The sequence below is a fragment of the Saccostrea echinata genome, unplaced genomic scaffold (assembly GCF_033153115.1).
Source record: "Saccostrea echinata isolate AGI-Se365-2 ecotype Australia unplaced genomic scaffold, CSIRO_AGI_Sech_v1 ptg000009l, whole genome shotgun sequence".
In the NCBI taxonomy this organism is placed as follows: Eukaryota; Metazoa; Mollusca; class Bivalvia; order Ostreida; family Ostreidae; genus Saccostrea; species Saccostrea echinata.
The window spans coordinates 10,737,322-10,752,322 of NW_026889758.1; the positions used below are offsets into that span (position 1 = coordinate 10,737,322).

The following is a 15,001-nucleotide window of genomic DNA, read 5'->3' on the forward strand; positions in this document are numbered from 1 at the left end:
TGGTCCCAGGGTCAGGGGTTCTGGTGTTAGGGTGGGGCTCTATTGATTATATATAGTGAAAATGCATTATTTCTTTGAAAATCTTCTTCTCTGCTCCTGGGTATTAAATAAAGGAACTAAGTACATAGTTATGATGAACAAGAGTGCCTCTTCCAAAATTGTGAAATTCATGGCCCCAGGGTCAGGGGTTCTGGTGTTAGGGTGGGGCTCTATAGATTATATAGTGAAATAGCATTAATTCTTTGAAAATCTTCTTCTTTGCTCCTGGGTATTAAATAAAGTAACTAAGTACATAGTTATGATGAGCAAAAGTGCCTTTTCAAAAATTGTGAATTTCATGGCCCCAGGGTCAGGGGTTCTGGTGTTAGGGCAGGGCTCTATAGATTATATAGTGAAAATGCATTAATTCTTTGAAAATCTTCTCTGCTACTGGATATTAAATAAAGTAACTAAGTACATAGTTATGATGAGCAAGAGTACCTCTTCCATAATTGTGAATTTCATGGCCCCAGGGTCAGGGGTTCTGGTGTTAGGGTGGGGCTCTATCGACTATATGGTGAAAATGCATTAATTCTTTGAAAATCTTCTCCTCTGCTCTGCACATTAAGGTGATAAACTAAGTACATAGTTATGATGAGGAGGTGGACCTCTTCCAGAATTTTGAAAGCCATGGCCCCTGGGACAGGGGTTCTGGTGTTAGGGCGGGGCTCTATTGATTATATAGTGAAAATGCTTTAATTCTTTGAAAATCTTCTTCTCTGCTCCTGGGTATTATTTAAACAAACTAAGTACATGGTTATGATGCATAAGGATGCCTTTTCAAAAATTGTGAATTTCTTGGCCCCTGGGTCAGGGGTTCTGGTGTTAGGGCGGGGCTCTATTGATTATATAGTGAAAATGCATTGATTCTTTGAAAATCTTCTTCTCTGCTACTGGAGATTATATAAACAAACTAAGTGCATGATTATGATAGGCAAGGATGCCTCTTCCAAAATTTTTAAATATATGGCCTCAGTTTTTGGGGTTCTTGGGGGGGGGGGGGGCTCTATTGATTATATAGTGAAAAAGCATTAATTCTATTAATCATTAATTAATCCTGTCTGCTCCTTTGTGTTGAGCTGATAAATAAATTGCTTAGCTATGATGAAAATGGGAGCTTCGAACAGAATTTTTAAATCTTGTGGTCCTAGGGTCAGGGGTTCTGGCATAACGAAGGGGGGGGGGGGGGGGGGGGGGGGCGGCGGCTTTTGATAATATAGTGGAAAAGTGTTAATTCTTTGAAGTCCATAGTTATGATGATGAGGGTAACTCTTCCAAATTTGTAAATTTCTTGACCCTTGGTCTTGGGTTCTGGTGTTAGGGTAAGGCTTTGTTGAATCTGTAGTGAAAATGCATTGTACCTGTGAAATTCTTCTCTGCTTCTGGACATATTGGAAGCAAACTGAGTAAAAGTTTAAATGATATGAGTAAGCGTATTTCTACCAGATTTTTAAACATCTGAACCATTGGTCTAAGCATTCTGGTCCTGGGCAGGGCTCTATTAATTTGTATTCTACTGAGAGAAGTTATTCCCCTTTTCCATTCACCTTTGATAATTAATCACTGTAAATAATGTATTTGAAAGGTTAATAGAATAAGATAATTATGCAAGAATGTTTATCGTATAATTAAAAAAGTACTTTCTTAGTTTTAATAAATAGGTAGACCTGTAAGTTATAGATAAATAAAAATGAGACAAAAATAACTTATCTTATTAAAAGTTCTTCAAAGACCATAAGAGAGGTCAATGCTAGAGGTCTTAGTATGGGTTATAAATAGTACAGAAGCACTAATAGTTTGTTAATAGTCTGCATAGTATTAAGTGGGGGACAGATTAGAACTTAATCTATGAGTTGATACTGAATACTAGACTAATTATTTTGTTGATCCTGATCTTCCTACTTCTCTTGCTTTAGGGCAACAAAGCTTCAACTGTCAGTGTATTTAACTTCTAAATTGTTGTATTATACTCAGGTGACCGTTAAGGCCCTTGGGCCTCTTGTTTCTTAGTCACATTGAGTTTTAGATAATGAGGTTTGACTGTATATTATGAGTAATGTGTCTATTTTTTTGTATATGAGGATGATAACTGATGAGAAGAAGTGTCTTCATTAATTAATCAACTTAACTCTTGTATTATTTATCAACTCGTTCACATAAAAATTTTTGTTGAATTTTGTTTTCCTTCAAAGCTTTTCCTAAACTGTGATGTTTTTTTCTTGAAGGAGATAGTACAGATGTGGAATACTTTTGATAAGTTGGAAGATGCTTGTTTTACTGGAAGAGATGATAGGTTTGCTTTATATTTGTACTTCACTTATTAATGAGCGATTGAAAGTTGTTAATATTCTGTTAAAATCTTGTTCCTTGTTATACCCCTTTTGCTATGTATGTGTTTCAGTTGTGGATGCCTCCTAGGACTTGGTCTGTCAGTGTCTGCCCTTTGTAATGATTCTAAGACCGAGGCGAGGGCACATGTTCTCACTGTTCTAGACAAACTTCAGGTTCTGCACCAACAATCAACCTCACCAGGGGACATAGCTCACCAGGTAAAGAATTTCACAGAATGTCATGTTTCATGTCTAGTATTCTGTATAAATACGTTATAAGTGATGGTACTTTTTTGTACTTATAAGAAATGAATTAAAACAGATTTCATGGGTGTTTTGTACATAAAGCTACCGTAAATAAGTAATCTGCAGTAATTTTATGTTATATATAAAATAAGGCTAATTGTTAGATATTTTGATTAATCTGACTCCTTTTTTTGATTCTGATAATTACAGGTACTCAGTGTTGGGATGGCATTAATCCACAGTGCTGCCTTCAATGCTAACATAGTGTCCTCAGACAAAGTGCTGTCTACTGTAGACAAAATCATCAGGGATCTGGGGGAGGCCCCACAGGTGATTTACAAATATTTAATGGATGTAATCCCTCTGTAAGAAATAGGAATGGAGAAGATATGTCAATACATAACTTAAATTTTAAAAAAAATACTGTTTCTTTTAAACAGAAGATTCATTAATTGAGTATTAAATACACTTTTGAATGATTTCCCAAACTCTGTAGTTCTGTAATCCCACCGCGGCCACTAAATGCAGGACTTTTACCTTGATGAAAAACACTCTTACTAGAACATTTTAAATGGACCTGGACACAGAATTTGAAGTTAATATTTTCTCAAATTTTCTGTATAATATTGTGTCTTTAATGTTGCGATAGCATTTCACACAGAAATATAATAAAAGTGTGTTCATTTAAAATACTTAAGAAAAGTAGAAATTTTATTGTGTATTATTGAAAAATATTAAAATTATAATCCAGAAAATTCAAAGAAATGTGAGAAAGCAAAACCAACTCACCAGTGTTGTCAGTCCATGCTCATTGATGTGTGCAGAGTTTAACAAATTGAACAAACCTGGTGAAACATAAACATTAACAATAACAGAGCTGTGCCCTGTTTACTAAAACAGATGTTTGACATGATGTAAAGAAAAAGTCCTTGTCAATGAATTCTAAGAATATTCATGTGTAGATCAATTCATTTAACTGGTTTTATTTTTTGAATAAGCATAAAAATTTAAAATGTAATCAATGCAACTGTGATGGTAAAATTTTGGTAGGCAGATGACTGCCAAGGGCATTTTGTATTTATAATGCTTTATGTAAATATTGCTTTATATAAATGTGAAATAGACCATTTTCTTGTTAATTCAGAGTGCAGGAATTGCCATGGCTGCTGGCATACTTTTGTACAACCTAACCAGGGCTGGGATAACTGGAATTACTGACTGCCAAGTACAGCTGCACCAAACATGGACAAAGAACCTGACTTCCTCTGTAAATATGAAAGCCCAAATGGCATACACATTTTATTATATGTATGTTTGTGTGTTAACAGCCATCTATATTGCTTTAAAAACAGTATATTTTGATAATGTCTCAAGATTATATTGGCAAGGTCATGGTCACTGTCTAAAAATTGTTTTCTTTGCTTTAACTTCTAAGATATATTAATAGCTTTTATACTTGACATAAATGTTTTATATTAACACTGAATGTTCAGTGAACCTAACCCTGTTCAGATTTTGCCCATGGGAGGTTTTCTGTCTTTGTATATCTTAGTGACTTTTTTTAACTGTAGTTTATAGGAGAGTAAATTTTCTCTTCATCAGTCTGTGTCTAGGCGACTATTCTGTCCTTTACAGAACTTTACAGGATGATAGATTCCCTTTTTATCAGACTGTATGTCTAGTTTACTTTTTCTGTCCTGTAGTTTACAGGAGGATAAACTCCCTCTTTATCAGTCTGTGTGTCTAGGTGACTATTCTGTTCTGTAGATTTACAGGAGGATATATTCCCTCTTTATCAGACTGTATGTCTAGGTTACTTTTCTGTCCTGTAGATTTACAGGAGTTTAAACTTCCTCTTTATCAGTCTGTGTGTCTAGGTGACTATTCTGTTCTGTAGATTTACAGGAGGATATATTCCCTCTTTATCAGACTGTATGTCTAGGTTACTTTTCTGTCCTGTAGATTTACAGGAGTTTAAACTTCCTCTTTATCAGTCTGTGTGTCTAGGCGACTATTCTGTTCTGTAGATTTACAGGAGGATAGATTCCCTCTTTATTAGACTATATGTCTAGATTACTTTTCTGTCCTATAGATTTACAGGAGTTTAAATTTCCTCTTTATCAGTCTGTGTGTCTAGGCGACTATTCTGTTCTGTAGTTTACAGGAGGGTAAACTCCCTCTTTATCAGTCTGTGTGTCTAGGTGACTATTCAATTCTGCAGTTTACAGGAAGGTAAATTTTCTCTTCATCAGTCTGTGCGTCTAGGTTACTTTTCTGTTCTCTAGTTTTACTGGAGGGTAGACTCCCTCTTCATCAGTCTGTGTGTCTAGCTGTTCTGTAGATTTACAGGAGGGTAGACTCCCTCTATATCAGTCTGTATGATTAGGTCACTTCTCTGTCCATGTTTTTGGGCAGCATATATTTATATATCAGTTTATTTTGCTTTTTTATATAACCATATAACGGGTTATTTTTACTGCTGTAAATTTTTATGAATTTTGGTTAATATAAGGATGATTTAAATTTTTATGTGTCAAATTTTTACGAATTGAGCATGTCCATAAAAATTAAAATCATCAGAAGTACATGTAAAATTCCAGATCAATAATTGTTATCACTGTGAATACTTTTACAAACAAATAAATGTGTCTGGACAAACCCATGTATAAAAAAAAGAAATTGTTCCCGTGATAATGATTCATTCAATTATAATATGTTTGTACCTTTATATACCATATGCCCTTCATTTATTCCTGTTGTTAGGTCACCTGAGTCACTCAGGTGACCTATTGCTATCCTTTGAACATTTTCAACTTCTTCTCCAAAACCACTTAACCAATTTCAACCAATTTTGGCATATAGCATCTATGGGTGAAGGGGAACAAAATTTATGAATTTCATGGTCCCTGCCCCCCTAGGGCCCGAGGGGTTGGGCTACAACCACCAAAATTGATGCAATCTGTAAAAATCTTCTTTTTTACTCCTGGATACCAAGCAGTCAAACTGTTGACATGATTGTAATAAGCATTGGGCCCTCTACCGAAATTGTGAAATTCATGGCCCCAGGGTCAGGGGTTCTGGTACTAGGGTGGGGCTATATAGATCATATAGTGAAAGTGCATTATTTCTTTGAAAATCTTCTTCTCTGTTCCTGGGTATTAAATAAACTAACTAAGTACATAGTTATGATGAGCAAGAGTGCCTCTTCCAAAATTGTGAATTTCATGGCCCCTTGGTCAGGGGTTCTGGTGTTAGGGTGGGGCTCTATTGATTATATGGTGAAAATGCATTAATTCTTTGAAAATCTTCTTCTCTGCTCCTGGGTATTATTTAAACAAAGGAAGTGCATGGGTATGATGAGCAAGAATACCTCTTCCAAAATTGTGCAATTCATGTCCCCAGGGTCAGAGGTTCTGGTGAAAGGGGGGAGGGGGGGGGGGGCTCTACTGATTATATAGTGAAAATTCATGATTTCTTTCAAAATATTTTTTCTACTCCCGGTTATAAAGCAAAGAAACAAGTGTATAGTTATGATGAGCAAGCTTAGGATGCTTTTACAAAATTTTTAAAACTTGTGGTCCCAGGAGTTCTGTTGTGTCAGGAGGGGCTCTATTGATAATATAGTGAAAATGGGTGAATTCTTTGGAAATCTTCAACTACATGTAATTGCATAGTTATGATGATGAGGGTACCTCTTCCAAATTTGTAAATTTCTTGACCCTAGGTCATGCATGGGTTCTGGTGTTAAGGAAGGGCTGTGTTAAATAGTGAAAATGCATTATTTCTTTGAAGATCATCTCTGCTCCTGGGCATATTGGAGACAATTTCAGAGTGAAAAGTTTTAATAAGCAAGGGTATTTTTACCAGAATTTTGAACATCTGGACCATTTAGTCAAGTGTTCTGGTCCTGGCCAGGGCTCTATTAATTTGTATTCTACTGAGTGAAGTTATTCCCCTTTGCCATTCACCTTTGATAATTAATCACTGTAGGTAATGTATTTGAAAGGTTAATAGAATAAGAGAATTATGCAAGAACATTTATTGTATAATACAAAAAGTACTTTCTTAGTCTAAATGATCAGGTAGACTTGGAAATAATACAGGAATAAAAATGAAACAAAAATAACTTATCTTTTTAAATGTTCTTCAAAGGCCAAGTGAGGTCAATGTGAGAGGTTGTAGACATTTTATTAAAAGTCTGCATGGTAATAGTGATAAATTAGGGACAGATAGATAGATACTAGAACAATTATTTTGTTGATCTTAATCGTACTTTTTTTTTCTTGCTTTTTTGCAACAAAGCTTCATTTGTCAGTTTATGAATCCTCAAAATTGTTGTACTCAGGTGACCATTAAGGCCCTTGGGCCTCTTGTTTTTCAAACACATTGCTAGGTATCATTATTGCTGTGCACCACGTGCTCATCTTGATTTTACTGGAAACAAAGAGAGACAACTCAAACCATCATGATTTAATTGACAGTATTACAGTGTATTAACAAGTCAAAGTTTTTATTCGAAGCACATAAAACAGATGAAAAAGTCAAAGACATATAAAACGGGTATAATTGGAAGACCTGTAATAATTAAATCATTATCAGAAATTATGCATCTCTTAAAAATACTAAATAATAGAGTAACCAGATAATTGATGATGTTTGTATAACTCTTGCAAGTTAATTAAGATTTACCTGTATGATCCCAATTCATGATCAACTTAAAAGTGCTCAAAAGTACCAATAGTACTTATTCTATAGCCTCCAGGGACTGCTGAGCTGAATGGCAATTAGCATTACTCTCACACATACGATATTGAAAACTTATGCGAGGCGTTCTTTTACTCCTATGAAATTTTACGCGTTTAAATTTTACAGATTCATAAAACTCGTAAAAATTAGCAGCATGTAAAAAGTACCTGTTATATGGTAATCAGTTGCTATCTTATGGATCCTTTACAGGGGTTGTATTATACTCAGGTGACCTTCAAGGCCCTTGGACCTTTCTTGTTGTCAGAGAAAACCCTTTATTGCATGTTAGAGAACTATTTTTGTTAAATTATTTGAAAAAGAGAAAATTAAGTGTAAACTAGGCAAAATGAAAGAAAATCAAATTAATATGTTGTGATATTAAATTTCCTGGTGCCACATGTTCTTCTGGATTTACGGCAAATAATAAACATTCAGGGGTTAAAAATAATCAAGTGCTTGATTTCCCGGAGGACTTTCTTGTGTAAAGAATGATTATAAACACAAAGGGTAACTTCTGTGATTTTTTTTTATACGGATGATAATGATATCAAGGCTAAACATCATCAAGGTCATCAAAATTACTCCAGTCCTAGGTAACAGTTTGTATTTAAAGGTAAAATTTAAGCTGCATATTGACCTTGAAAATACTAGCTCTTTAAGCTCACTTGAGCTAAAAGCTCAAGTGAGCTTTTCTGATCACTCATTGTCCAGCATCCATCTATCTGTCTGTTTTTCTAGCTGTCTGTCTGTCTATCTGTCCATCTGTAAACTTTTCAAATATTTAGCTCTTGTGAGCCAAAGGCTTAAAGAGCTAATGCTATGGCCATTTGTGTGGTGTGCATAAACCTTTTAGAATATGGGCCATATATCAAGAACCCCTTAGCCAATTTTTGTCAAAGAATATCCAAGGACTCGTGTTTATATAAAAACTAGGGATGTGACCAAGGACTCATGTTTATATCAAAACTAGGGATATGACCCTTAAACAAAAAGAGATAATTAGGAAAATAAAAAAAAGTACTTGTTCTGAAAAAGTCTCCTCAAGAACCACTGGGCAGATTATCACCAAACTTACACACAGGGATGAGGATATGTTGTAGATTAAAAATTGTTCAAGGCATCACCATGGGGCAAAGGACATGGTCTCAAGGTCACCATAAACTATATTTTGTTAAAATCTGATATTTTGCTTACTATAAGGATCATCAAATTTTGTCAGTTAGGACCTCATATTATGATGACTCGAAAGTAGGTCATGGTGACCTACTTTTTAGCTCACCTGAGCTGAAGGCTCAAGTGAGCTTTTCTGATCGAAATTTGTCTGTTGTCTGTGGTTGTCGTCATTGTAAACTTTTCACATTTTCATCTTCTTCTCAAGAACCACTGGGCCAATTTCAACCAAACTTGCCACAAAGTATCCTTGGGTAAACTTGATTCAAGTTTGTTCAAATGAAGGGCCATGCCTTCTTCAAGGGGAGATAATTGCGAATTCATGAAATATTTAAGGTGTCTTTTAAAAATCTTCTCGTCAAGAACTACTGTGCTAGAAAATATGAAACTTATGTGGAAGCATGCTCAGGTAGTGTAGATTCAAGTTTTTTCAAATCATGACCCCTGGGGGGGGGGGGGGGCACAGTGGGTGATCAAAGTTTTACATAGGAACACATAAGGAAAATCTTTAAAAAATCTTCTTCTCAAGAACAGCAAAACTGTGCCTGGTCAAAATAAAATAAAAGCATCCTCTGCAGGTAATGTAGATAAAATTTGATCAAATCATGACCTCCCAGGAGTATAGAGGGGCCAAAACATGGGATCATAGTTATACAAAGGAATATAAAGGATAAATCAATAAAAATTTCTTCTTTCTTACTGAGCTGATTTCTGCATTTTCCTAGCCAAAGTGCTCAGGTGAGCGATGTGGCCCATGGGCCTCTTGTTGAATTTTGCATGTATTCATTTTCAATTTGATTTTGATGAATATCTTAAACATTTTGAGGCCTATGATTAACAAAACTTGTCAGATTATGCATTGTGGGGCCTTGAAGTGTGTCAATTAAATGTAGGTCACCATGACCTACCTTGTGAATTTTATGGCTGATCATTTTCAAAACATTTAAGGTCATTATTTTGGATACTGAGAGGTGTAGAATCATCAAACCATGTAAGTTGATGCATCCTGGGGCCTAGAAACCTATTTATTAAAAAGTAGGTAACAGTGACCTACTTCTTGAATTTTGAAGGAATTCATTTTCAAATTGTTTTAGAGGCATATTTTGGATGTTTTGAAGCCTACAATCATCAAACCTTGTCAGTTGATTCATCCTAAGGCCTCAAAGTATTTAAACCAAAAGGGAGGTCACAGTGACCTACTTTTGGAATTTCAAGGCAATATCTAAATATTTTAAATAATAATGGGCAAAGAATCATCAAACTTCGTTGGTTGGTGCATTTTGTTTCTCGGATTATGTTTAGCACTGTGATTTAATTTTGGAATTTCATGGCTATATCTGAATATTTAAGATAATTAAGGGGCTTCAAATCATCAAACTTTGTCAGTTGATGCATCTTGGGTTCTCAGGGTGTGTTAACCAAAATGTCACAGTAGCCTACTTTTGGAATTTAAGGCTTTGTCTTGATATACAGGATGCTAAGAGGTTTCAAAAAACTCATCAAAATACACCCACATTTTCAATTTTTAACGGGAACCAGATTACACTTGCCGGTAGGGGACTAGTATTGCTAATGCAATACTCTCAGAATGCTTGTGTTATATAAGCCACTGTGCACAGTGGATTGTTGAATTCCTATTTTTAGATAAAGTTCTTGTTATAAGTAAATATTAGGATACATGCACACTTCTTTGAAACTTCAAAGTTTCAAGTATAGGTGTAACTTTTCTCCCCCATTGGTGAAAGTACATGTACAATATAGAGCTAATTCTCACCATTGACTTCTGATTATTTCAAAATGTGCTCTGTTCAAATTGCATGCATTATTAAATTTTGAAAACAAAGTCACTGGAGAAAATATTGCTTAACAGACTTCAAAAGTAATTTACAAAAATGTAAGGAAACTATTCATTACAAACAGTTTTTATTGAATTTGATGTAATTTATGATTTTATGGAATATGATTAAAAAGAATTCATGATGTGATGTAAATATTGATTTGAAAGAAAAATCCTGTTATTGTTTGTATATGAGAGACGAGTAGGCTGATTGGACATATACATGTACACTGCCTGGGAGAGATGTTACCATGTATCACAGTGTAGGATTTAAATCAGCTTACAGCTTTTATCTCTGTATTTTTACTGTATTAATTTATTATATGACCCTCCCCCTCTTTCTCTCTTATGTAAATAGTAGTCTTGATTTTAGCTCACCTCAGTTGAAAGCTCATGTGAACTTTCTGATCAAAAGTTTGTCTGTTGTCCGTAAACTTGTCACATTTTCGACTTCTTAAGAACCACAGGGACATTTTCAACCAAACTTGCCACAAAGCATCATTGTGTAAAGGAGATTTAAATTTATTCAAATAAAGGGCCATGCCCTCTTTCAAGGGGAGATAATTAAGAATTAGTGTAAATTTAATGGCATCTTTTAAAAATCTTCTTCTCAAGAACCACTGGAGCAGAAAAAATGAATCTTAAGTGAAGATACATAGTGTAGATTTAAATTTGTTCAAATCATGACCCCCATGTGTAGGGTCGGGCCACAACAGGGCATTAAAGCTTTACTTAGGAATATTTAGGAAATACCGTAAAATCTCTTTTAACTGCCCTTGCCCCTGTAAGCACCCCCTAGGACTTTTTTAATTGTCGGGCAATAAAAGCTCCCTGTACTGTGATTACAAATATCAAGAATCTTATCGAAAGTCCGCCATAATTTGGATAAAAGTGAAAATGAAACTTGGTTATTGGGTAATTCGTATGTAAAGTATTCCTGAACTGAAAGATTCTTAAAACCTAATAATTATGTATTTCTGAAAGTGAAAGTTACCAACAATATTTGTTCTCCTTGTCTATTCTCTTATTTTTTTCAGTGGAAAAATAAATCATTGAGCATAATTTGGATGGATTATCTCATGGTAAAGGAAAGTAAGACAAATATTTAGCGGTTCGGTGAATTTAATTTTTTTTCAAAAGATATCTTGAAGTTAAAATATGACATTAAATATCATAACAACCGCCCCTCTTTCGCAATTTTCTAACTGCCCAGGACAGTTAAAAGGGATTTTCGGTATCTTTAAATATCTTCTTCTTAAGAACAGCATAGCCATGATTAGTCATATAACTACAAAAGCATTCTCGGGTTGCGTAGATTTCAAGTTTGTTCAAATCATGACCGTCTGAGGTAGGGTGTGCCACAATAAGAAATCAATAGGAAATAGGAAACTTTTACATTGGAATATGCAAGCATCCTGAGGTAGTGTAGATTATAGTTAGTTCAAATCATTATGCCATGGGGATAAGATGGAACCATGTATATTTAAACTTCTTAATACTCACAGAACTGATTTCTGCTTTTCCCTAGCAGTAGCTAAAGTGCTCATACTAAAATGCTAATACTGAAATATGCAACCACTATGAAACTTTAACAATAACAGGAGAGATTAATCTGTTAAGAAGTGGAAAGAAGATGCTCAATTCTGTATGGACGACAGAATTTTGTTAATTTTACTTTCTATTTTTTCTTTACCAGGAGAGTTCCCCATTGTTGAAGGTGGCAGCCATGACTGGACTGATGGCTTTGATTGGCTCACAGAAAGCCCTCACATCTGTAAATATATACTTACATGTGCTTAAAAGCAGCTTAAAATATATGCAGAAAACAGAAAGAATTTAACAATTTTCTTGTATTGCATTACTGATCTTTGTTCCTGACTTGTATCCTTAATTTTTACCTCATGGCTTTTATCCTTCCTTGATCTAGGATCTCCTTTACAGGTACATGTACATGTAGAATTGTCTTAATGATTGCTTACTATGAAAGATGTGGCTAGATGCAGGAATAGTAGACCTTAATTTTAATCTGTCCATCTGTCTGCCATTCTGTCTGAGTATAACACATTAGTTTCTGAATGATATCTCAAAAAGTCCTAGTTTTTGCAAAAAAAAAAAAAAAAAATGATGTTATTTTACAACTTTTTCCCATTTTGTTTGTTTGTTGTTTAACGTCCCTCTCAAGAATTTTGCACTCATATTGAAACTTCACCACTTGTTGGTGAAGGGCTACAAATTTAGACCTATACTCTGCACTCAGGGCCATTGAGCAGCAACATGGGACCTCGATTTGTATGGTCTCATCCGAAGGACTGGTCTCCATGTCCGACAGTGGGATTCAAACCCATGACATAAGGGTCAACTCCTTACTCCGTGACTCTAGAGCAAATGCTCAAACCACTGCGCTACACAGATGATGATTTTTTCTGATAAATGTAATCTGTTTTTTGTTGTTGTTTTTTTTGTTTTTTTTTGTTTATTGGAATGGATATTTAATAATAAATTTAAAGTAAAACAACCACCAACTTCGGCAAATTCTGGGAAATATGGCCAATCAGGAGCATGTGTTGATTTTGAATATACAACATAATTATACCAAGACCAGGGGTATAAGAGGGGTATAAACAGTGCTAAAATCAAATCTTGAATAATTTTTTGACAGATAAATAAATGTTTTGTTCAGAAATATTTCATAGCATTGAAGATATGTTATTTTTAAAATTGACATGAAATCCCACAACTTACGAGATATTGTAAGATTTGTGAAAGTTGCCTATCCTGTTGGTATATACTCCCTGCTTTAACTTAACAAAGACATCCCTATTGATTTGAGGCAAAAAGATGAAAGGTCAAGGTCAGTCTTTTGTTCCATTTCTCTATCTGCAGGTTTTGCATCTTCCTCACTCTTGTTTTGTCCTTAAAAGGGAGACATATATCCAATGAATTACTGGTTACATGTATACATTGAACTTTCTCTTTTTTTCAGAGCAGAGAAACTTTGTCTATGGCTTTGGGTGATGTAAATGTTGATGAGGTTGTCAGGGTGATGACCCGAGTCGTTTCTATGGGAGATGACATTGGCATTCAGAACACAGCAGCATGGATGTTAGGGAACCATTATCTGTCTGTTTCCCCAGTATCAGAGACCAGAACCAGTGGTATTTATTATTTTTATGCCCCCGGATCGAAAGATCCCGGGGGTATATTGTTTTTGTCCTGTCTGTCTGTCTGTCTGTTTAACTGTTTGTCTGTCTGTCTGTTTGTCTGTTGTCAACTTTAACCTTGCCCATAACTTTTGATTGGTTGGAGCTATGACTTTCATATTTCACATGTGTTTTCCTTGTGACAAGACCTTTCTTTGGGTACCATCATATTTGACCTTTTGACCTTGGAGTTTGACCCACTTTTGCAAAATTTTATGAGACTTTAACCTTGGCCATAACTTCTGAACAGTTGGTGCTTGGGCTTTCATTCTTCACATGTATATTATATGTGACAAGGCCTTCCTTTGGATACCAACAACTTTGACCTTGACCTTGGAGTTTGACCTACTTTTGAAAAACTTCAACCTTGGCCATAACTTTTGAATGGTTGATGCTAGGACTTTCATTCTTCACATATGTAATCTTTGTGACAAGACCTTCCTTTGGATACCAACAACTTTGACCTTGACCTTGACGTTTTACTTACTTTTAAAAAACTTTAACCTTCGCCATAACTTTTGAACAGGGCTTTCAAATTTCACAGGTATATTCCTCGAGACAAGACCTTTCTTTGGGTACCAACATTTTTTATCGTTTGGCCTGGATTTTGACTTGCATTTGAGAAACTTTAACCTTCACCATAAGCTGCCATACGGGGGCATCAGTGTTTCACAAACACATCTTGTTTTGTCTGGTTTATGTATGTCTTTCTTATTATTGATTATATCTATCAAACTATAGGTGCCAATTAGTAACACATTCTCTCACTAAAACCACAGTATCACAGTACTATAGACAATAGTCCTGGGCTGTGTTCAAGATCGTAGCAGCTAACCTAGCAGCTAGGTGTTAGATATCTATCTCTATTGAACAGACAGCTAGCCTAGCCACTAAGTGTTAGATTTTGAATATAAATATATCGGTATAAACTTATTTTTGGAACAAAAAAAGTTTATTTCAAACAAAAATATATATGTAAATTTACGTTTAATTTGCTTAGATGTGGAAAATAATTCCCCCCCCCCCCTTTTTTTTTTTTTATTAAAATCATGTGTGATGCAAAGTTGTTACTAAGGAGGCCATCTTGGATTTGGTACTTAGCATCAAAAATTTATGCTAGCTCTCCCTACATAGCAGCTAGGTTAGCTATTCGTTCAAGAGCGTAGCTTTACGTAGCGGCTACATAGCAGCTACGCTGTTGAATGCACCCCAGGACTGTCTGTTTACCCTTCAAAATTCATCATTAGCTCCCTTTAGAAAAATAACTGTTTTTAAATAACCTGCAAAAAACTTTTATCCTAAAAGATATAAGATATAGGCTAAGATTGGGAGATTCAAATCACTATAACCCCCCCCCCACACACACACACACACATACATACACACTCAATACCACTTCCCATAACTAACTATATGTATTAAAAAGTAACAGC

The 15,001-nt window shown here is 35.1% G+C and overlaps 1 protein-coding gene across 1 annotated transcript in view; it reads left to right on the forward strand.

Moving 5' to 3' along the window:
- LOC133181757 (focadhesin-like) overlaps window positions 1-15,001 on the forward strand; it is a 175,931-nt gene that overhangs the window by 148,275 nt on the left and 12,655 nt on the right. Inside the window, exons 26-31 of the mRNA XM_061316342.1 lie at window positions 2,265-2,332; window positions 2,441-2,588; window positions 2,826-2,945; window positions 3,760-3,882; window positions 12,065-12,142; window positions 13,352-13,523. Coding sequence (XP_061172326.1) covers window positions 2,265-2,332; window positions 2,441-2,588; window positions 2,826-2,945; window positions 3,760-3,882; window positions 12,065-12,142; window positions 13,352-13,523 — 709 coding nt within the window. The remainder of the gene's footprint in view (window positions 1-2,264; window positions 2,333-2,440; window positions 2,589-2,825; window positions 2,946-3,759; window positions 3,883-12,064; window positions 12,143-13,351; window positions 13,524-15,001) is intronic.